The 24,638-nt window shown below is 36.8% G+C and overlaps 1 protein-coding gene across 1 annotated transcript in view; it reads left to right on the top strand.

The window, feature by feature from the left end:
• The window catches only part of MRPL3 (mitochondrial ribosomal protein L3), a 29,148-nt gene extending 4,818 nt beyond the window's left edge, over window positions 1–24,330 (top strand). Inside the window, exons 5-10 of the mRNA XM_035549872.2 lie at window positions 2,442–2,541; window positions 4,102–4,162; window positions 12,190–12,298; window positions 13,863–13,940; window positions 14,941–15,018; window positions 24,083–24,330. Of these exons, the coding sequence (XP_035405765.1) occupies window positions 2,442–2,541; window positions 4,102–4,162; window positions 12,190–12,298; window positions 13,863–13,940; window positions 14,941–15,018; window positions 24,083–24,232 (576 nt within the window). The 3' untranslated portion in view covers window positions 24,233–24,330. The remainder of the gene's footprint in view (window positions 1–2,441; window positions 2,542–4,101; window positions 4,163–12,189; window positions 12,299–13,862; window positions 13,941–14,940; window positions 15,019–24,082) is intronic.
• Window positions 24,331–24,638: the final 308 nt, after the last annotated feature.

Here is a 24,638-nt window from a genome sequence, read left to right as displayed (position 1 = left end):
GAGGGATTTTTTTAGTAATTTGTGCTATGTCAGTGATTTTCTTGCATATAATTTTTTCCAAGTTACCACCTGTTAATTTGGTTAAAGTTAGGCTTATTTTAATAAAGAAATTGACTAAATACCATTGGGCAAATCTGTGGTGAGGACCTGGCCTAGAACAGAGCTCTGTGTTATCATCATCTCTGTATAAGCTACGTAGTTTCCAAGAAAGAATTTGGCATGCAGTTTCTGAAAAATGTTACTTGCCAAGGTACCAGCAAGTGATGTATTCTTCTGGCATAGCTCAGGTTTGAATCCATGCTTTCCTATGTTATCAGTCTTTTTATGTGTTTCATTTCTCTCTGAAGTGTCCAAATATGAGAATTAAAAGAGAGCTGAAAGATGCTGTATTGTATTAGCGTAAGCAGTTTATCTTCTGTTAATTCCTCGTAGGAACACCTGTCTTCCTCGGACTCCTCACAGCAACTGATTTTTTAATGAATTCAGTCTAGTGATTCCCTCAGTAATTTACTAATAAAGAGTAACTCATGTATTTGAGTGTCAAACTGCTTTTTTTAAAAAAGAAGTATTGTATCTTATATCCGCAATATTTTTTTTCTTTTTAGCTTGATGTCAGCCCATTACAAGTTGACAGAGGTTTTTAATGATTTTTAATGCAACATTGTTCTCCAAAGTACTATTCTATCAGTGTTGTAACAGCTTTTGCAAAAATATTTTCTTTCCTTAAGAAAGAAGAGCATATTGATCATTTTCCTATAATGGAAGATACTGTTGGTATTTTTTAAAACAAGAACATTTGAGAATTGGTTCAATATTTTTTTTAAGTATTTCCTTGTAGGAAGGTTTTAGTAAAGACTGCAGTGTTTTGTTAGTAGAAACGCATCCCTGTGACTTTACTGCTTGAGGAAACCTTGTTGCTGAAGTAGAATGGTGAAAGGCTATCGTAGGGTGTTTTTGAGGAATAAGCGATTTTCACCCTTTGATTTTCGTCTACTTTTCTTCAACTGTGGTAGCTCTTTCCAGGCACGCCTGCAGAGCCCAGAGCTCCACTCGATGTTGTCCAAGGAGGGAGTTTTACATAGCAGTGGAAATAAAGGATGGACGTGGAGGCATTTATAGAGAGGGAATCTGCTTTATTATTCATCCTCACTTATGGTACTACAGTTTAATGCAGTTGTCTCACTGATGCCTCAAATTTTTGTGATCTTTTGGGAGATTTTGTATTTAATTGAATAACTTTTATTTTAAAAAAATGTTATTTGAAGTGTTTTGTACTGTGAAATCAAGTTAACAAATCACTTAATAATAATAAAAAAATAACCTTCAGACTGTGTATCCACGTTTCCTCCTCAAGTAAGGGCAGATCTGTAAAGATAATAGTTGAGTATCTAAGTCAGAGGTGCTTCATCATCTTGCTTCCTCATTCTTCACAAAGCTTCCCCTTCTCATAATGCTTTTTATATATATATATTTTAAAAAACGAAGAACAACATGTGTATTTTCTAAATAAATTAAATGTTTTAAAGGTTTTCAGGTTATTTCGTCTGAAAATGCAAAGGGGTTTTTTTTGTTGTTGTTTGAGAGAATTGCACAGAACTGTTGAAAAGTGGACCTCGGAGATGTGACTACCCAAGTGTGACAGTATTGTCAGATGCTGAAATTGCTTTCTAGAATTTGTCTGAAGAAAAATCAGCTGCATCACTTTCCTGCAGCCTCAGTTTTCCTGCACTACTGTTTCCATTGGCTGGATTTTCTTAGTGGTCAGCTGTGCTGTGAATTGTCTCATTTAAAACAGCTGAGAACAGTTTAAGTGTTTTTAACTTTATGTGAGGGTTGTGAGTTTCCTAAACAAGGGCTCTTCTTTTTCAACAATGCTTTGGCACCGAGTGTGCTTGCAGTATCTTAAAAATACATGAATTGTAAACTTGTTCTTTATCCTTTTTCCGTTTTAGTCCATTGAAGCTAGATTCTCTTCTGTAGAAGTTTCTGCAAGACTGGGCTTTATTTGTCTGGTTTTGTTAAATGGAATAAATGTTATTTGTGGCGCTGTGGAACTAAGTCATTAGCAGCTTTGAAAAGGGGAAAATGCTTTTAAATGATTATGAAACTCTTTTCAAGAGTTAAACTAGTGAAAAACACATATATATTTTGTGTACATTCTAAAAGATTGCTTGCTTTCTTGTGATCTTGGAAATCTTCATATCTCTTGTCTGTATGATGTAACCAGGGTAATTACTTGACAGAAAACAAAATGCAGACCTGGGATTCTTAAATTAATTTTATATAGAGTTAAAATGCTACTCTCGAGATAAAAATGTAGTATGTTATGTCTATCTGGGTGATGTTGGCAGTCTGTAAAATCACTTCCTGTGCTATACCGATGACAGAGTATTTTAAGATAACTTTTTGTGCCTTTTTTTTATGGCTACACTTTGTTACAGAAATCAGAGGCTGCAATGGAAATTTTTAAAGAAGCTGGAGTACCACAGAAGCAGAAAGTTACAGCATTTAATGTAACAGATGATGCCATAATTAAACCAGGTAGTTTTTTGATTTACTGAATGTTACATGCATAATTAATGCCTGCCACTTCTTCTAGATCTAAACCCAGTTAAGTTGATTTCTTTCCTGTTTTGTATGGAAATTGCTGAATTGTTATTTCTTTGTCATTGAACAAAAATAAGCTCTTTTTTTTCTTGGGAAAAAAACTAGAAAATGAACTTCATTTTCTAGGCGATATAAAGTAGAATTTCTCCTTTTTCCTAAATAGTATGTTTCCATTACTTAGAGAATAAAACTAACCCAAACTAGCAAATATGGACGTTGAGTGAAGAAATAAGTATTTGTAACTTAAACATGCTTCTTGGGAATAAAGCTGAATGCATTCCAAAAGTTCTCTGGTTATCCTTACGAGAGGAGCACCAAGGTGTTTGCGCTGTGTTTCTCAGGAGCCTAAGACAGCAGTTTGAGGTTTGCTTCTTCTTCCTGCATTCAGAATTGTGGCTGACTGTTGTCATATATGATGCTTTTTTGGCAGTTTGCAAAGTAAAGCACAGTAAGACACATGACAAATGTCCTCGCTGAAAATCAGTATCAGAAGTTAAGAGACTTAATTAAAAAGTTCTTTGTTTTTAGGTGTTAGTAGCTTTTGTATATAGGCTGCTTTTATTTTGTACTTTTTGACAGTTAACTGTCAATATTTTGACATGAGTTATATATGGTAGGAGATTCTAATGTCTTGCATCTTCATTTGATATTAGAGAAGGCTCTTGCAAGAGGTTTTTAAGACAGTGTGGTAACTGATGAAAATAAAGTCTGATGTGTAGAAGTATGGGCTAATTAATTGAAGCAAAAGCTTGAGATATAGCAGAATTGCAAATTTTCAACAAATTGGTATTTATTGAAAACAATAAAAGAGCATATATTTTGTCCATAGCATGCGTCATGTACCTCATATTATATCAGTTGTTTGCTGCTAACAGGCATGTTACCCCACGTTTGTATGGATCATACAAACAACATTAAATAATATGAGGAATTTATGCTTGAGATGTGACTCAGATGAGTGATGTCACTGACACATGGTAGCATTAATTCTACTAAAAGGTAGTGTGTAGATAATTCCCTGTGGTTGTATTTCTATCTTCTGTCTTCAGTTTGGAAACACTCTGTCTTAACAAAGAGGAAGCATTGTAAAACTTTTTTTTCATTTTAAAAAAGTCCACTTTGTGGGGTGCTAGTAGATACAGGGGAACATGTTCTGTTTTCTTGCCGAGTTTGTTTACTGTGAGTGCCTTAACTAATTAAGTATTTTGGGTTTTGTTTCTTTCAGTGTCTGGAACATTTCTAAGTACAGCCCAAACTCTTCTTTCCTACGTAATTCAAATTGGGCTAGTAACTGAGAAATGTGACTAATTAGCAATTTCAAAGCATCTGGTTTAGTCATTGAGGTCTATTAAAAAAAAGAACAAATAATGTGTATAAAAAACAAAAGTTTGCTCCCTTTCTTGTGACTGCAATCTGCTCTGGATGGTAATGACTGGAGAGTGATTTGAGGATTTTGGCACTTGGTTAAACGTGATCTGTCCTCTTCTTTTGAAGGTACTCCTTTGTATGCCGCTCACTTCCGTCCAGGGCAGTTCGTGGATGTTACTGCAAAAACGTAGGTTCCCAGCGTTTTAATGCATATGGCTCATCTTTCAAACAGGCTGGTTGATTTATTTTTTTTTCCCCTCTGCTTTGGCTTGAGAAGAGCTTTATGGCTATCAAAAGCTGAAATACAACTGCGAGGGGGGAGTGGCAGAATCTAGAAATCTGTTCACCCATTGGGTCAAAAATATGAGATTATCTTTCTTTGAGGCTCTTCAATTTCAACACTGTTGGTAAACAAACTCTTTTAGGGCTGTGGTTGTCTGTCGCACGCACATGATTATCATTGGAGCACTTGATATACAGCTTGAGAAAGAGGTGCTCAAGCTTAGCACAGGTCAGGAAGTCTACAGTCTGCCTGTGGTATGTGGAAGCAAGGAATAAATGCGGAAGGGCCTCAGTCTCAGAAAAGCTGTTTAATTTTGATTTGGGGAAGAGATGAATCACGATGACAGCAGAGCAAAAAAAATAGAGAATACATTTAGCAGGACAACAGAACTGTCAAATTCATGTATTGTTTTCTCTCGTATTCCAGCTCATCTCATTTGCCAGCAACTGTTGATATCTTTCACTTTAACGTGGGAGGAATGATTTCCTCTCGGACTACTGCGAATGCCAGATTAGGGCTCAAGTGGTAGAGGGTGTCAAAAGAGTAGCTGGCATCTTGCCACGGAGACTCGTCATGCCTCGTTTGTTACGTGCATGATTTCCACTGCCCAAGAGAATTGAGAATTCCTATCTCCATGTTTTAGTGAAGTGTATTTTGGTTGCCTTGTGCTACCAAGATAATGTTCTCCATTTGATATTTAATTTTTTGTGTAATGGAGATAATACCAAAATGGCTTTGTTGAAATACCATCCATTGTAATTGTCTAACGTGTCATACTTACAAATGTCTAATATTATTCACAGAGCTTTGCAAAAAGGGAGAAATGTCAGCTCTAATATAGCTCCACCTGAAAACACTTACAAATGCATCTTATTTGGAACAGGAGGTCAAGGACTGGAATTAGTGTTTTTCTATGTTGAATTTCCTTATGTAAGACTTCAACCTGATATATTATTCATTCAACTTCTAAACTGTGTTTAATGAACAGCCTATGAGAGACAGTAGCTTGTCTGTAAAGCTAAGTACTGTATCATCACGAGTACAGGCATTTCATGCAGAGTGAGTGTCACACTTTGTTAATGCAGAAGATCCCTGTTTTTGTAGAAGTATTTCCAAGCACCAGGAAAGTTTCTTGGCAATTGAAGAGATACTGGTAAGCAGCCATAGGGTATTGATTTGAATTTTGCAATGTGTATTGGAAGTACTAGCAAGCTGAGAACAGACGGGGTTCCTGGCTATGTTTGGTGAATCCATCCCATCTTTTAAGTCAATATTTTTAATCTGTATGGATGATCCCAGTTTGGAAATTACCTATTTGTTTGTACCACTGATTTTATTTTAGTAGTATATTGCATGTAATCCTGATGTACAGGTACCTAGTATAAAAGAAGAAAAATTTCTTAAACAAAAGGGACATGTCAGGATTTTCTTTATCAGATTTTCTTTCCTGTTAATATGATCCCCTAATCATCCTAGTTTTTCTAGATCTAATTTTATTTTTTAAACCTTTTTCTGCGCTTTATTCCCATTCTGGTTTCTGCTTTTTTTTCCTTAACTACCAATTTTTTGGAACACTGCATTTATCATTATATTACCTTAATTCTTGGGCAATAATTAAATTATTTGAGTACACTCCAGTTTTTCTGTGGATCTTTTAATTTATTCAATGAAATTTCGTGCAGTGTTGCTTAGTCCCGTACTTGGGTGGGGTTTTGTTTCTAATTATTTTTCGAAGTACCATATACATCATTCTTTGTTACTGTACATGTGAAAAATACAACTTTTACAATGTCACAAAAACATCCAAGAAATGCTTTGTTGAAGGGTAAACAAGTTACCTAGGAGTGATTACAGCATTGGGCTATAGCGTTTGGGTTGCACTTTGGGAAAGAGATGAGAATATACTTCATGTTAAACTTATGTTCTGAACCACACTGAAAAGGAGCCAGCTTCCACCTGCTGAAGAAAGACGGAACCTGTGGAGGTTTGGTCTGCAGGCTGATATTAGCCTTTGTGTATTACTTTTTAGAGTTGCATTGAAGCCATAGGGACATTTTGAAAAGCAACATAAGAGTATTACGCTGAGTCATAGCAGGGAGCAACTTCAATTTTCCTGATTTAAACTATTATGGACTTAAAAGCCAATAATTCCTAAAAAGTTCTATTGCTGCTAGTAAAGTTTTTAGAAATATTTTTACATGAACATGTTCTTCAAATTTTTAAGATCAGGAAACTTGTTTTTTGTCAGAGAAAACAAAGTGTGCAATGCTAGAAATCATATAAATAATAAAATCAATACTGTTCTTCATAGTGATGTTTATTTTAATTATTCTTTTTTAAAACTTAAAAAAAAAAAAGTCACTTCAGTGAGGAGATAGTGGAATATAAAGTGAAATGTAAATTTTTTTACCAACTCCTGATCCAGATGAGCAAGATACCTTTTGTATGCTTCCTTCTGCTGAGATGGAAATCAGAAATATGGTCCTTAGAAATGAGCGAGCTTTTCTTAGTTATTGTAGTTTAAACAAAATACTAATTCCAGAAAAGACTTGGTTAGTACCTTGATTAGATATGGTTATTAAAATGTTGAGTGGGGTTTTTTGTTTGTTTTTCTTAGGATTCTCTGCTTTTAAACTTTCATTGGAAATGCATTTGCCTGTCTTTTGAAATATTTTGATTCATTTATTCCTCTGGAAAAAAAAAACACACAGAAAGAAGAAGGGTCAGTTAAAGATGTGTACAGTTTGTTTTTATTTGAAGTTGCTTAATTTGTTCAGCACAGTGTGCGTAGCTTTTAAAACACTCACAGTAGACAGTGTGTCTGCAAGCTGCCAATCTTGTTTAGTGCTGATTTTTTTCCTTAATACTCATTTTCAGCAATTTTAAAAGTCCAATCCTTAAATTTCATAGCTATTTTTAATTATAAGACTTGCCCTTCATTTCAGAGGTGTGTTTCAAATATGTCTGAAAGTTTAGTGCCCTGTGTGGGACAGGAGTAAACTTTAGAATTGCTGTGGCCCAATAGGTGGTTTTAGCCCTAGTACACTTTGAAATGCACAGCACAAACCAGAAGTGCTTCTCTCATGGGCTATGCTTTTGTGGTGTCTTTGAGTTGGCATAGTAGAGGCTGCTGCCCAAAGGGGGAGGTGGTGCTGGCTTCCACAGAGTTCCTTCTGCCTCCTGGTGCTGGTGTTGGCCTTGTGAGTTGCATGAAGGAAAAGGTCTGTGTTAATGTATCCCTCTTCTTCGTTGTCTTGTATTTCAGGTGTTGCGTGCCCCAGTTCTTTTCTCCTCAGTAGAGTGAGCTTCATTACTGGTACAAAGGCAACAAAAACGTGAGGATGGGAGGAGGTGGGACTGTGCTTTGCATGGTAGCCTGAATGCTGGATGGAGTTTGAGTTGTACTTGACTACAACTCAAAAGAAAGTTGGCTTTCTGCTGCTTCATGGCCTTTTTCATGAGCATTTCAGGAAACCATTGAAACATCAGAAATGTTGCCACTCCCAAAAAAAAAAAAAAAAAGCCAGTGGTGGTTGTCTTCGAAATGTGCAAGTGGTGATTCTGTTGTACTTAGTGGCTTCCTTGAGCTTTAGTAGGCTAACAGACTAATCTGAGCCTGAAAGTACACTCTACAGTTGTCTGAAATTATTTGACTAAATAGTTGGGATATTTTTCCTCTACAGTATCTAACTGATTGTCCTTTAAATGAGCTGAATTTGAAAAGTTAATAGCAAACTGAAGTGTGGTGTAATTACAGTGCTTTATTTCAGTAGTTCTCTAAATGACGGTTGGCTCATTAGCTACTGGCATTTTGCTTCTGTCAGACCTGGAAATTGAGGTTCTGTACAAAATTGTGTGGTTGACTTGAATAGCTGCTTTCCAGCAGGTGAGACTAGAACTACTGTGTCTAATTAAACTCTAATTCCACAGAATGATTATTTTCATTTCATTTAATGTTCATGTTAGTTTTGCAAATGCCTGATTGTTGCCTGTGGTTCCTTTATGGGACCCAGCTAATCATGCTTCAATGGAGCTAAGTAAAGTAAGTGACTAAATTCCATGTATTACAGAAAAGTGGTGTTATACATATCTATACATATCAAGTCTGCTAAAGACAGACTGATGCATGCTTGTTCAGATACCCTGTTTAATGTTGCCATTGTCAGAACAAAAATAGAGTCCTTGATTCAAGCCAAGACAACAGGTAGTAGATGTCTTATCAAGAAATCTCAACAGTGTAAGTAGGATGACAAATGTTATACTTTAATGTAGGCTCTTGGTAGCCATCTCTCAGAGCTATGCCTATTAAAAGTTTTCAGAGTTGTACCTTTTCTTATGCATGTTTGAGTTTGTTCTAAATTAGAATTGTATCATCTTTATTTTTAAAGATTCCATAGAGATTAATGAGCAATGTAGGGGGATGTCAGCATTTCTGACCTTAATGGGAGAAACCACTTTTGATGTATTCTTAAATAACGTGGTGATGTAGATCAAAAGAGAAGTAACTCCAGGAGAGATGCATGTTTTGTTGGTATCTTTTATGCATAATTTGGCCAATGTGAAATTACATGAAATAGTACATATATAGTATGTTAAAAATATTGCATAAATACGTAGTAACTATATGTTCTAATCTTTTAATTTTTGGCTAGATTAATGTTAAGAAAAGTCACAAGACTTTTTAAGTAATAGAAGATGCAGTATTCTTATGTGGGATATATTCTTTCAAACATTCGTTGTTGGCAGAGTTCAGAAAGTTTAAGATAAATGTAAACTTGGTATAAATCTCTGATTTTTCCATACTATTAGTTGAACAGCATGCATCTTAAGTTTGCTTCCAAATGCAAAGAGCATTTAATACAATTGGAAAAATGGAGAAATCCATTACCTGTCTGAGAACAGATCAGAGTCACACATCAAGAAGGACCTAGGCTGGAAGTTGCTGCTTCTAGAGCAGCAGAGGTCTATTGGCTGAGCTAGTAAATGCCTAAATGAACAGTCCTCCTTTTAAATTTGATTTAAACAGATGCTAGTAGTTCCTTTATTTTAAATTTTACATTTGATTTGCATGTGGTTTTTACTCTGGTTCCAGCTTTATTTCAGATAAAGGATGAAGCTAGGAAAAAATATATACTGTCTGTATAATTGTTTTTCATCTTGACGTGTGCGTAAAGAACACCATACATGGTTTATTCTTTCTTTAAAAAAAAGTAATCAAAAACTCCAGAATGAAACAGGGCTGTACTTTCTTCTTATTATAAATTATTTAATTGAATGTATATAACTTATAAATCTTTCTTTTAAATCAGGATGTTGATTGAGAATCATGTTGAATGGAGAACTAATGTTCAAAGAATCATAAAATATTTGTATTGTATTTATAGGTAATTCAGAGACCTTCATTCAGTTCTTCACACAGGAAAAATGAAACTATTCCAAAAAAGTACTGAATAAATACGATGAAAGAGTGTTAGGAGTTAGTAAAGCTTTAAGTGGTATGTAATATTCTAGTTTCACAATTGAGATCTTTCTTGACCTTTGCCATTATATTTCAGATATTGGAGACAGTTTTTGTATTCCATATTAACCATAAATGTCTAAAGACATCTGTTCATCAGCATGCTCTTTTTTCAGTCAGTCCATACTTACTATATATTTCCTAAGCCTTCAGTAATTTAAACTCTGAATCTTTGTTCACATTAAAATGTGTGTGTAACTGGAAAAGACCAAAAAGTACTTCAGCATTGTCTGTTGCTTAAATCATTAAACACTAGCAACTCTTATCGTTTGATATAATCACTCCTTTTTGAAGATAGAGCATTTTATGAAGTAAATATTTTCTCAAAATGCACCTCTTACAAATATTAACCATTTCAAGCAACATTGCTTATTTATATTTTATTGAAAAGTACAATTTATGGGATTAAAAGTTGTTGATGTCTAAGAACAAACCACCTGAATGAAATATTGAGGTGATTCATGATGTCAGGGATTTTGCTTCTTGATTGAAGTTGACAGTAGTGTTTTCTCTTGAAACGGTAGCTTTAGCTGATTGTCTGGTTTTCTGTGAATTGCAAGAACATTTCTGCAGCTGAAGAATTAATCATGCCCCCAGTCTGCTCTCTGGTAACTGCACAGCTGTTGTTATGTAACCCGCTTGCAGTTTGATTTTGGAGAGTTTGCTGATTCCATCTTCCAGCTAGAGATGCCAGGAGTAGTCTACTTGGAAAACATGGCCAACAGTAGATAGCTTTGAAGAAGTAACAGGGGTTTTGCAGAGCAGACACAAGTTCTCCTATGGCTCTAGTTTCTGTTCTGTATTTTCAAAGTTACTAACATCTACAGGTTGCTGAAGGATTTAAAAAAAAAAAAAAAGCCACTCAAAGCATGAATGGAAGCAAACTTTTTCCAACCTTCATGTTCAAGCTATGGCTTGCTGGCTTGCTTGTTTTTTTTTCTTCCCTCTTCCAACTGTTGCTGCTTGCTGTGACTATAGGCTTTTAAAATAAGCTGATTCACGTGTCCCTGATCAGGGAGCCCTGCTCCTCCCTCTCACAGATACCCTCAGCTCCCTGTTACTTCCCCCCACTGCACCAGCATCTGTTGGTCTGAAAAAGTCTAGTTGGTGGAAGGCACTTGCATGACTGGTCAGCCAAAGGAAGGAATCACTGCTTTAATCGTGTTCTAGTGTTCCTTAATTAGTGGTAGGAAATGAGCAAACCAAATTCAGCACTATCTAACCAAACATCTTGATTTTAGACACTAGGTATCTTTCTGCTGTGCTGAACTTAACTGGAAGGGACTGCTAGGTTCAGACTAGGGAAGGGGAAATCCAAGAGACAGATGCTGCACAAGTCATGTTTCCTTAGGAGTCTGTGGCTTTAGAGAGTCTTTCCAGTTGTGGCTGCTTTTAACTGTATTTTTAATTGCTGTAGGCAATGAGGCTAGCAATCACAGGAGAATTATTCAAGTGGAAGAGGAAAGAATCTGATTTTTCTATATGTGGATGTTTGCAGCATTTGTACGTTTTTCTCTCTAGTTTTTAATGACATTACTTTTGTGATCAGGGGAGTAGGTAAGATTTTGTCCATATGTCCAGCACGGAGTATGCGTGCTCGTTCACAGTTTTATTTTCCTGTGTCTAACGCTGGAACTAATAGGACTGTGGCACTGCAAAGTGCATTAGCAGAGAAAGGATTTCTGTAAATTCGATCATCTCGTTACATTAATTAATCAGTGCAGTCACAAACCCTGTGGACAGACTTTTCCTTTTGGAAAATGACAATGTGGGTTTAAACACACACTGTAATCTGCTTTTCTCATGCAATGGTGAGACAGATTTTCCTATTGAGCCTTTCCTTGCAATAAATTGAACTCCAGAGCCAGTAATGATATTTGCTTGAAATATTAAGGCAGTGAAGATGCATTTATTTTGTCTTAGAGCTTATTTGTCAGATGGGTCCAGATCAAATGTGTTAACTGCTTTTATTACACACACAATTGTGTTCAAGAGACGAACCTACTGTAGTGTAGAAAATAAATGTTCCTTGGCTTATTTTGATGACAGTCTAAGCAGTCTTCCCTTCTCTCTCCTAGTGCGTACCGCCTTTCATTAAGTTTTGGTATGTGTTGTTATACAGTTACTTTTCTTTGTTTGGTGTTCAGTCTTGATATTAGTTAGTTTCATCGTAGTACTATGTACAGAGGATCATCACAGCATATTTGACTCCCTTCCAGTGCTTCTTATTCTCTAAAGCAATATTGAAATATTGTACGAAAATATGTTTGTGGTATACAATACAGATATTTTAAAAATATTTTCATGAACTTTGCTAAAAGTAAAAAGATCATGAGCCTGACTGAAATTGTTTATTGCTAGAACCTTTATTTTAAAGCTGACTAACCTAGGTTTATTTCTGTCTTCTTTTCAGAATTGGTAAAGGATTTCAAGGTGTCATGAAAAGGTGGGGATTTAAAGGTCAGCCTGCAAGCCATGGCCAAACTAAAACTCACAGACGCCCTGGAGCAATATCTACCAATGTGAGGATTCTTATTTCTTCTCACTTTATGATGTAAATATTCTTCTGTGTCTTTAGAACTAATTACTAAAAGTGAATTATTTCACAACAGCAAGCTGTTACCATCTACTCTGTGGTAGGAGAGAATCGCAAATGTTTCAAAGGAGGTTCAGGAACCTGTATAGTAAACAATCCAGATAGCTGTTCTTGTATGTCTTAATTTATGAATATTTATTGTTGGTAAGTAACTAATCAGATGTTTTAACTGAGCAAATTGTGGTATTGTACTATAGCTGAGAGAAATAGTCTTAAAAACTTCAAAGAGAGTTATAAAAATCTTCTATCACAGCATTTATACATTGGAAAGGATTTACCCTTCGCTTTATACTGCAGATACTATGCTATTCTTTGAAGAAGTAGGTGGTTGTACTGTGGAACCCCAATTCCTTTTATCGCCTTTCCTGGTTTGTGTAGCTGTTTAATGAACTCTTCCATCCCCAAAATAGCTTCTTGGTTACTTAGCATTTTTAAGCAGAATACAGAATATTTTAAAGTTTCAAACTATAAACAATATTGCTTTAAAAGTTCTTTGGAACACATGCTTCAAAACTTTGTCCCTATAAACCTTGCATAAGATATAGACTGAATGAGGAGGACTTTTTTTAAATCATTCGCTATGCAGAATGAAAACCAACTGAGTCACAGTACTGAACCTGAATTGTCTGATATTTTCCAGTCTAGTGTTGACCACCTCACGTATTTTTTGTGATCCTGCATTGTGTAGTACAAAATCTTGTCCCTAGAACTTGTTGTTGATTTCCTGAAATCAAGACTTGTGTAAAAGTTAAATAAATAAACATAATTAATAATGAGTGGTGCAGGAAACTGAGTCAAATCCCTGGGTAATGCTGTAGAACTGAAAATTATTTCGATTATTCCTGCCCCCTCCTTTTTTTTTTCCACACTTGTTCTCCAAGTTATACTCAGCCAAACAAAAATGGGATACAGAAATTACACAATAGCAGGACATGTATTTTTCAGAACAGAATTTAAAATGACATGCTTTAAAAAAAATAATAATAATGTCATCAGTATAAAACTTGTGGACTGGAGGGAAGGGAGAAACTACAGTATATCTTAACTTTGGCAGGGCTGCTCTGGAGCCCTGTGTGGGCATCCACAAGTATTTCAGGGGAATTTGTCAGTTGCTACTGACTGTGATGTAGTTGAGAGTAATGTTTTGACAGCCGTTTTAGAGAACTGTATATTTTCTTGTTTTTCTATAAATGAAAGCATAGGATGAGTGAAGATTTTGATCTGTATTTATAACCATTACATATTAAGAAAAGCTAGAATCCCTTTGTTACAGTACTATTACTTACAGTGATTTTTATGATTGAGGTCAAGTGTTTAAGATAACGAATAGAGTAATACCTAGCATCCATCAGGTAAGGATTAGCATTTAAAATGCTAATCAATATTAGATGTTTTCAACATTGTAAATACCAGCATATTTTCTTGCTGTAACACTCAAGTTTGAAAGTACTGCTTGCAGGTACATAATTTTGGGGCCTGTTTTTATCTAGAAAGCTGCAAAAGTTTACCGTGGAAAGAAAATGCCTGGTAAAATGGGTAACATCTACAGGACATCTTTTGGGCTAAAGGTAAGTACCAACCATACTAGAATGTGTATGAGGTGGTTGCATTGCCAGACAATGGACTAACCATCCCTGTTGCGGTGTACTGTCTCATTTGTTAGAGGTAAGCAAGTTGGAAACACAAGAGCAGCAAATATGTGCTCCTGTCTTGTAGCTTACGAAGAAGGTATCTAACTCCCTTTGTGTATATACAGTCCTGGGGACTGGGATTTCAGGTGACACTTGCACATCTCATGTGTTTTTCACTGTTTAGGTAAACTTCTGCTTTGCTGTAGAAAAAGCATTGGGCCTCTGGCATCCTACAATACATGTTTTTATGTCAAACGGGTCGTTCAAACCCAGATCAAGTCTAAGTTGTCTGAAGCCATCCTTACTTTATTGTGGCCTTTCACTTTCCTGTGTGAAAAGGGGACTATAGTTTCTATTTAGATTCTGAAGTGTGCAGGACTCCTGCAGGAGTTCTTGGGCTATTACACCCACTATTCTTTCTCTGCAGGCAACCTCTGTAGTTTGCACAAAAGCTTATTAGCCTCCAGGTTCTGAAAAACTGTGCTGCTGCTCTCTAACTAGAACTTATGTTTCGTAACAAGAAAATGTGCGTGTTCAGTTGAGCACCTCATAGAATTAAGAAATTAACAAATGGTTGCAATAACATTTGCATGAACATATTTGTCTTAATTTGTCACATACGAATTCTACAACAGCTCTTGCTGTTAGAGGGGAAAAGAGAGTTAGGAATTTCAGTTGGAGTTATGCTGAGCAAAGGGCTGCCTTAATCTGCCTGACCATGAGCCCTTTAAAACTGTTCAATGTACTCCTGCAATAGAAGGCTGTGCACTCAAAATAGCATGTAACCAAATTTTGTGGCACATCTAGGTCTCTGAAGAACATTGTTCTTCTTCAGAATGCCCCCTCCATTTAATCAGTTTGTGCTTTGCTTGGCTACTGTTTGTAAAGCTGTGAATAGTCTGTAAAATGAGCTCGTTATTTTTTTTTTGGCTCCTAGGTGTGGAGGATCAACACAAAACATGACATTATCTATGTAAATGGCTCTGTTCCAGGTCACACGAATTGTCTGGTGAAGGTATGTTTGATAGTTTCAACTTACATAGTATTAGTGAATGCTAAGCTTTTTACAGCTCTCTCCTTAAAATAGGAAAAACATCGGTTCAATGCGATCTTCATTTCTTTTGGGTTCAATCTTTTACTATAGAATTAAAGCAAGTAGGATCATCTCTGTGGAAGAGTGATTAGGAGCAGTGGGTTACTGCTTATTGTAAATAATTTTTTCATAGCTTTGCTCAGGGGTTGTGCATGTAGCATACATAGCATATGATAAGCCAGCAGTCACTGGACCCTTACGGAAAGTGCCTCAGGGCTAGGTCCATCCCCTTTTAACCTGAGTCCATAGTGTGTTGGTGAGATCAACAGAAGGTTATTTACGGGCTGTATTCACGAACAGAATACAGAAATACACCGCAAGCACTGCTTTAAAAATTATTCAAAGCATTCACATACACAGTGGCAGTTACCTTTCTAAGAAGTAATCGAGAAGACAGCTGGAGTTCACAATAATGATATGAGTTCCCTTTGCAATCAGTATAAATGTATCAGTGTCATCTTCTGTGACATTTTACAAAATTAATTGTTAATTGCAAATTTTATGGAGATTGTTTCAGGATTGTCTATGAAAAGCTGGAACAGTGAGAAGTAATACATACCCATCAAAGCAAGAAAAATAGTGCTAAGTATTTTTTTCAAAATAGATGTTTCTTCTAATTAAGTATATTCTACGTATCTGCAAACATTCTTTGGAATTTTTTTTCCTTTCTGACTTAACAGATTACAGGGCATCAAACATCTTTAGTATCATTGATTATAAAGATTGTCAGATATACAGATATATGTATAACACATTGTTTAAAATCCTCAGAAACATTGTAGGGATTTAAATGGTCCGAATTTTGAAAAGTTACGGAGTTCAGAAAGTTCTGATATTTTGAACCAGTTTATTATGTTCTTGGCATATTTTGCTATGAGCGGTCTGTTTCTATGTATTTTCTAGCTGTGGAGTACAAGTCCACAGTTACTGGGCAGTAAGTAAAGCAGAGCTGCTTTTAGAAGAGGTGATGTCTTACAGAAAAATGAAGTTTCTTTTTATGTTTCTCTCATTGGAAATAAGTCCTTTTTTTTCAGGGAGGTGTCTCTAACTTGATTTGACTGTCATGTCCACTCCAAGCCCGGAGAATACATCACACATTTCTTTCCCAAGATTTCAAAGTTAAAATGAGTTAACAAATGTAGAGGAGAAGTTTTCATAGTCATTTTTCTGCAGAATTCCTGGGCATGACGTAAGTGATGTAGAATTAAGACCAGTTTGACTGACTTTTCATCTGTATATCAGACTGAATGACCTTTTCTTCGACTATGTTCTAAGTATCTTTGCTAACCCTAAGACGTGAAACTGGTAGGTAGCTATATGTTGGTCCGAGGTTTAATTATGAATTGGTTGTTGGATAATATTTAACTCGTGTGTATACAAGCAATATAATATAGCTGAAAAAATGAATAACATTTGATGCCCTGTCCTTTTTGCTTGATCTTAATGGTACTCTTAAGCAAGAACAAACTTGTTAACAGGAGACTGGGCCGAGCCATCTGAGCATATCCAGTAAACAACTGTTGACATCTGGAATATGAAGAGGATAATAGGTTTTGATTGTCATGGCAGTCTGCTGCATTACCATCTAAGTGCTTGCCGTTTCTAGTGGCGATTTCCATTCAGTTCACTCACCATAGATGTTGACTGGAACTTTACCCTAGTATCAGAAGAAAAAATGCCTTCACTGCCTTTTTTCAATGCTCTTTTTTTTCTCACTATTAACTAAGTGACACAAGGCACTGTTCTTACTTCTTTGCTAAGTCTCTTTTGTTTGACATGTAGAATCTGTGTTAATTGTATTTGCAAGTTACCTTTTTGAAAATATTTCAAGACATAGTAATCAATTCAAAAGTCCAACTATCTTTGTATGCTTTTTGGCATACACATTTCAGAGTTGCAGCTAATTCCATTATCAGAAATGAGGGTTGAGTATCCATGGGAAGAATTATAGGGATTTCATCCCTTAGGTCTGTTTGATTAACATAGTATAATATTTGGAAGAATTTCTAGCTAAAGTGCTACAAACTCAAATTTTCATGGGTTTTTAGTTTTAAATAACCCTGTATTTAAATTTTAAGTTTTTAGAAATTGCCTCCACTCACATATTTGGTGAGGAGGGAGTATGTGGTTAGCAACAGCTTATTCAAAATCCTTGAGCTGGTGAATCCATTCTGTGTTTTTTATTGTCCTTCATAAGACACATGAATTACTGGAGTTGTTTTACCCTGCTGGCAGCTGAACTCCACCACAACCGCTCTCTCACTCCCCCTCCTCAAAGGGGGAGAAAATGCGATGGAAGGGACTCGAGGGTTGAGATAAGGACAGGGAGATCACTCATCAATTATTGTCACAGGCAAAACAGGTAACTGAGCATAGGAAGTTTGATTTATTGCCTAACACCGGCAGATTAGAGCAGTGAGAAACTAATACCAAACTGAAAACACCTTCCCCCAATCCACCCTCATCTACCTCCCCACCCTGAGCAGCACAGGAGAATGGGGAATGGGTGCTGTGCTCGGTCCATGGTGCTTCAGCTCTGCCTCTCCCTCACAGTCAGCTCCACGTGGGGTCCCTCCCACGGGATGCCGTCCTTCCCAAACTGATCCTGCGGGGGCTGCCCACAGGCAGCAGCTTTTCAAGACTTGCTCTCACATGGCTCCATACCACGGGGTCCACCCCCCAGGAGCAAACTGCTCCAGCACAGGTCCCCACGGGCAGCAGCTCCCCCCAGACCCCCTGCTCCTGCGTGGGCTCCTCTCCACGGGCTGCAGCTCCGGCCCGGGGCCTGCTCCTGCGGGGGCTCTCCATGGGCTGCAGCCTCCTCCAGGCCACATCCACCTGCTCCACCGGGGGCTCCTCCACCCATGGGCTGCAGCGTGGAGATCTGCTCCCTGTGGGACCCATGGGCTGCAGGGGGACAGCCTGCTCTGATCTGACATGGGGCAGCTGCTGGGCTCTGCTCACAGAGACCAGCCCTGCAGCCCCCCTGCTACCAAGCCCTTGCCACGTAAACTCAAGACAATTACACATATTCATTTAAAAATATAAGGGAAGATTTTTTAATATATCTCTGAAGAGAAAGATTTAATTAAAAAAGCATATGCTGCAATACGGTACAATGTGTGTTCTCTAATTTCTTGGAGGAAAAAAAATCTTCATTTAATCTTGCTGCTGTCATCTGTGGTATTTTTAGCTTGTTTTGAGCCTTCCTTCCATGGTGTTTTCTTGTTTACGTACAGACTTTGACTTTCTATACATTGATATATGGCTGTTTGTATCTGTAGCTGAGGAGAGAAATTACGGGATATTAGCTTCCATTATTACTGTTTGTTCTACTAAATACCTGCCTGAATCTGGGTACGAGTAATGTCTAGGGGCTGTGGAACCACCTGTCTTTCAGCTTGAGAAGTGGAATATCACATAATACTTTCCTCTGTGAGTGCCTCTAAGAGGAAGGCATTTTTTGTTCAGTAACTGTTCGTTGTTGCCTGGTAACCATGAAAACCACAGTGCACCTTAAAGCGTATATTTATTTTATGTTATATATTTTTGGAAACTTAGTGCATCAGCACTGTATCCAGACGGAGATGAAGCACTTAGATTTTTCAAGTTTCATCTTCACTGTAGAAGGTGCAGAAGACTAGGATTGATGGACTCCTGGTTTAATTAGGAATCAGGTTTAGTTTGATGTTGCATGCTGAACCATGCAGTTAAATAACTGACACCAGTAATGTTTCTAGTCAACTGGAAAATTAATCAAAAAGGCTGCTTTAGCGTGGATTTCTGCCTCAATGGCAAGGTCTGATAAAATTAAGAAAATTTAGGAGTATGCTAGTCTGTATGGAACTTCTCTGCTCTAAGTGTAGCATCGCAGTGAACATTTGTAAATTGTGTTATGCTGTTGAGATCACCTGCCTCTTGTGATACCTTATTACTCTTGGTGTATCCTCTTAGATTACAGGGCTTAGAGTTACCTACTGTGGTGCTCATCGTCTAGGAGAAAAACGCTAATAGTTTTTTTTCCCTTTGGAACCTTATGTTGCTTGATTTTTTTTTTCTCCCCAGTAGATGATCAAAAAGTTATCTCTTCAGTTATCATTCCAAGGAGAAGCATAAGACTAATTCCTTTTTTAAAGGGATGCTTTTTAATGGAGGTGATACTGTAATATGGTATAATACAGGATGCTGTAGTTTAGACTTGATAATGTTTTATGCATGTCCTATTTTTAAGACGCCTAATTTTCTTAGTATATGCAATGTTGGTTACTAAGTTGCCTTTTTGCAAGCTAGATTTAAACTTGAAGCATACCATTGCTTTAGTGTAGTACTGTGCTTGAGCTAAGAAACTTAGAAGTTAAGTCTTCTGCTACTGCTTTTTTCTTCCTTTTTTTTTTTTAAGAGAAGTCTGTAGTAGTTCACATCCTACTTATCTCACTAGCCAGTATTGCTGTCTGTGTTTTTAGCTGCTGACACCTGTTTGGTGTGCTGTGCTCAAATTGAGGATGTGTAGGAATAGTATGATACCTTGACTTTTTTTGTGTTCCATGTCCTGGACCTTGATAGAGTGGTGTAAGTTTTTTTTGTTTGGTTGGTTTTTAAGACAAAATAAGGCTGATCATAAATTGGCTATAATTCTTGAAGTAAATTTTCTGCCTAACTTCAAAAAATAGCATAGAAACTGAGCTGGGTAATGTATGACACTTGAGATTATTTCTAAAACTGAGTGTATTGAAACACATTTTTCTGTCTAGCAAACAGTTTGCATTCTTGGCTGTGGTTGCTAACACAGCCCGAAGCCCTGTTAAACAGCAAATGTGAATTGTGACTTCAGCGTTAAGTTTTGATGCCTGTTTAAGACCATATTATTTTGTGTTGATAGATTTCTGAATTTGTATATACTACCTATTTTTGCTGTCAATATATGGGACGTGCATACATGCAGTTTATTAAGTATCTGCAAAACTCTTTGACTGTTTTAAAGATCTAGTGCCAAAATCATGATCAGGTCTAATTTCAACTTTCTCACGTTTTTCTCATTTACAAAACTTCACAGAGAATATACTGTAGCGTATTTATACTACTATGTATAATGTCTATCTATAGGATAGTGTACTGTAATATATAGCAATATTAACAGTAGTTAAGCAAGCCAAGTGGCTATGTTATATTGAGTTATACAGCGAATGCTTATATGGATCATAACAACTAGCTGGGTGCTCAGCCCAGTTCCTTCTCTGAGTGAGAGCTAAGTTCACTGGATTTTAATAACGCAGAGCATTAAAACTTACACAGATGTCATGAGGTTCTTCTGGTTTTGTTTTTGTTTTTTCCATTCTTTTTTCCTTTGAGAATTGTCAGGAAAAGAGTTGAAAGGGATCAGTGCTATCAATTGTGAAAATAATGGATTTGTATTGCCAGAAAACCTGCAGAAGAGCACTTAAAATCTTAGACATGACGTCATTAAACTTTTGAGTTGTAAACTGTTTTTTCTGAGGGACTAAACACAGTTATGAGAGAAGCTTATATGTGAATTATTTCTACATAATTACACAACTGTTAGAGACTACAGCCTTATTGTAAAAGGTTACCAAAGCAATTGCTTATAGAGCAGTTTCAATATAGAATGTAAAAAATATTTTGTGAACTTTGGGAAGGAAGTCGGGAAGTGAAATGTTACTTGATACAGCTTTGGATTCTTTGCTCTAAAGCATAGTTTTGCAGCTGTGGGATTTTGACTCTGAGGAGTAAGGTGAAAGACATTCAGTGGCATTTTTCCCTTTATTAGGGATGCTCTCAGAAGATTACTGTGAGAACAGGAAGAGCTGTGCTGGGTCATGCACAGTACAATGTTAATGCAAACAAATGTAACTGCTGCTGTGTACTGTCTAGCTTCTTTATAATGCTGCAAAGTTGTTGTGCAGCGGAGATAATGAATACAGAAAACTTTCCGTATGTTGCATCTTTCCTAAATAAAAAGTAGGCCATTCATTAATTCTATTGAGAATACAGACAAAATGTATCATGTTTTAAGTTGCTAATTGAGTTTTCAGATGTAAAGTGAAATTGAATAATCCTTTTGATAGGAGTAATAATACCTGTCTAACAACTTTGGGAACTTTGAATGAACATGCCTCTTTCTCCCTTCTATCTGGTATTGATGCTTCAAGACGATGCTTCAGGAGTAGAGCTTTACTTGCACTTGAAAGCCTTGCGTGTAGAAAAAGACAGAAAAAGAGCTAGTTTTCACTAGTCAGAGAACATACTGTATCAGTTATAGTGATCACAAGAAAGAGCATATCAGAAGAAAATAATTCTAACACCCGCCATGGCTCATGTGTTTGGGATCTGCCAAGCTTCTGAGGAGTTTAAAAGGGGCAAAATGAAATATTACTGTACAGTGGCCTGCTGAAAAGGTCCCTTAGGAATCTTGAAGCTTCTTTAAGAACACTCCTTATTGTGCAAAATGCACTATCTGCAACAACGTTAAGGTTGAACAGAAATCTTACATTTACTTAGATAAACTAATGCAGGAGAAAGATTAGAGTGTTGGGTTTGCCTTCAGTTAAGAACAGATGTCTCACTCGTAAGTCCTAGGATAAAAAATATCTGCTTTAAGAATAGAAAGGAAGAAAAAAAAGGGGGGGGGGGAGAACAAACATTTAAGTTCCTTTCACTTTCCAGGTGTCCAAAACAACCTGTATGTAGAACCACAAGATGGTTTGGGTTGGAAGCGACCTTAAAGATCACCTTGTTCCAACCCCCTGCCATGGGCAGGGACACCTCCCATCAGACCAGGTTGCCCAAAGCCCCATCCAGCCTGGCCTTGAACACCTCCAGGGATGGGGCATCCACAGCTTCTCTGGGCAACCCGTGCCAGTGCCTCACCACCCTCAGAGTAAAGAATTTCTTCCAAATATCTAATCTAAATCTACCCTCCTTTAGTTTAAAGCAATTACCCCTTGTCCTATCACTATACTCCCTGATAAAGAGGCCCTCCCCAAATATGTAATACTACATATTTATTTCAAAATGAGAATAAACCAAAGTAACAAAAAAAAATAGGTATGAAAAACACTCCAGTAAGATGCATATGAAATAAATAAGATATCAGAAATAAAGCAATTTATTTTCATCTTCCTAATATATTGTGGCTAGTGTAGAGACCATGGATATTTTCACTATATTTCAGAAGAGAGGTAGCAAAGAAGGCTTATGCTGTGTCATGGGATGATGGAGGAAGAGAAAAAGGAAGAAGGGAAATAATGGGTAACTGGTGAAGTTACTAAAACATGTTTATCTAGTAAAAGAAATAGCAGCAGTATATTGAAAGGGAAATGTGACTTCTCAGCCTCAGCAGTTCAGATGGAATGGATGAAGCTGTTTGATTTTGTTTCCCATGAGCTCACTGTTGCTGGAGCTGTTGCAGCTCCAGCTGTTGTCTTTGGACCTGCACCTCAGCCTAGTTTATTCCATGTAGATACGTAACGTGAACTGCTGTCTGCCCTGGGCATGGGTACTTCAATAGTTATGCATGGCAGTTGACAAGTGAACAGGAGGTGTCTGGTGGAAGAGTAATGATCTACTCAAAAAGCTAAGTAGCCATCCTAACCAGTACGATGTGTTGAGCATTTCTCCCCCTCGTTCTTCACAAAAGGCTTTCTTTTGTTTAATAAGCCTTCATTTAGAAAACTGTTGGAACTTCTTTGGATAAAATAAATAGCAGTTTTAAAAGCTCAAGTTTAAGTAATTTATTGTGCATTTCGTCTGCAGAAATCCTCATGGACTTCTGCAAAGGCTCAAGTAATAACAGATATGAATCTGGTAAAATCAGGGCTATCAGAAGAGAACTGTCAGCAGGCATAAAATTGTTTTATCTAATTTCTGCTGTAAATCACAGTTGTCTTATGTGAGGCTTTTTCTAGCCAAGTAGAAACAAGCTTCCAGCTCTTAAGAAGACCCCCCCAAAAAAGGGGGGGGGGGGTAAGGGGAAAGACAACTTATCTTCACTACACTAAAATTTTCCCTAATCTAGTTGTACTTTTTTAAATCCAGTTGAGTACGGTGGCTGAAAGGGATTATTACAGCTCCAGGAGGAAGATCATATGTAACAATATAAAAGTGAAGAACCTTATTTTAAATGAAATTTCATTATTTGAAAATTTGTCGCTCTTTTTTTCTTCTTCAGAGATAACACCTCTCTATCTTCCACCGCAGACAAACTGCTTTTTGCTGATAACTCTAGCTACTAATTTTCTTCAAAGATTGGAGTTTCAAGGGCTAGATTTTAAATCTTTTCACCATGTAGAGAGGTCAGTAAAGGAAAGTTATTTCTGTATGGCACTACAGTTCTTGGAAATGAACTTTTCTTAAAGGCTCATGTTCCACAAACCTGGGTACTGATTCCTAGGTGAGGAAGTCTACATATTTAATTCTGTAGTCACTGATTAGCCTTGCAGTAGCCAGAGGGACCACATACAGTACAGATGCGTATTTTTGTAGAATCAGTTGCCAGAATTAGTTTGTATCATAAATACAGGAGCATGTCTTGCTGGTTGAAGAGGTTATTACACTGCATAATATAACTTAATATGTCATGTAGGAAAGTAATGCGGGATATAAACACAGTTAAAACAAGCCCTGCTCGCATACGTTTATGTTAATAACATTTTAAAACATTGAGCAATGAATTCATAAGAGTAGATTTCCATTCTGTCAGTATGGTACAAGTGATAAATTCTCCTTGAGCATTTTTGTTTGCAGTGTTGGTTTTTTTGGGGTTTGTTTCTTGTTTTTTTAACTCCTCAATGACTTCGGTACAAAAAAGAGCAGTTTAAAGTAACTGAAGATTATACAGGATATGCAAGTATGTTGTGAATGCTATTGTTTCTTCTTATACATGCAAGGTGATTTCTTTGATTTTTAGTGCATTGCTCTCTGAAAGTTCTCTAATATTTATTAACCTTCCTTTTCCTCTCTTGCTTTTTAGGTCAAAGATACAAAATTGCCTAATTACAAAGACTGCAATAAAAACCCTCCGTTCCCCACATTTTTTGCTGATGGAGATGAAAAACTACCTGAAGACTTGTACGATGAGGAAATTTTCCAGTTCACGGATCCATCTGTCACATATGCATAATGTTCTTGACATCTTTGAAAATGTGCAGTTTTGTTATTTTCATGAACTTTGCAATGCTATATAAGAATAAACCTATTAATTGCAATCTGGCCAACTGACGTGAACGCTTCAGATATCACTGTTTTGGTCGGGTAATAAGACTTAAGACTATCAATTGCAAATCTGTATAAATCAGCAAGTGAGTCAGACAGACAGGTTTCAAAGCACATTAGCTTGTCTTCAGTGATCTTTTGTCCTCTGTCACGGGCTGTGAAAACTTAGACATTTCTAAAAAAAAAAAAACTGTCCTGAAGATGGGTCTATTTGATTTTTTTGAATGCTACCAAATTCCACATTTCTCTTCTGTGGAAAGTATTCTGGCCAACTGATCAATCAAAAAAAAAACAAAACTTTCATATCTGCTTAG

Source organism: Cygnus atratus, chromosome 2 (assembly GCF_013377495.2).
Source record: "Cygnus atratus isolate AKBS03 ecotype Queensland, Australia chromosome 2, CAtr_DNAZoo_HiC_assembly, whole genome shotgun sequence".
NCBI classification, from domain to species: Eukaryota; Metazoa; Chordata; class Aves; order Anseriformes; family Anatidae; genus Cygnus; species Cygnus atratus.
The sequence above is the reverse complement of the archived record's forward strand: the minus strand, read 5'-3'. Positions and strand labels throughout refer to the sequence as shown.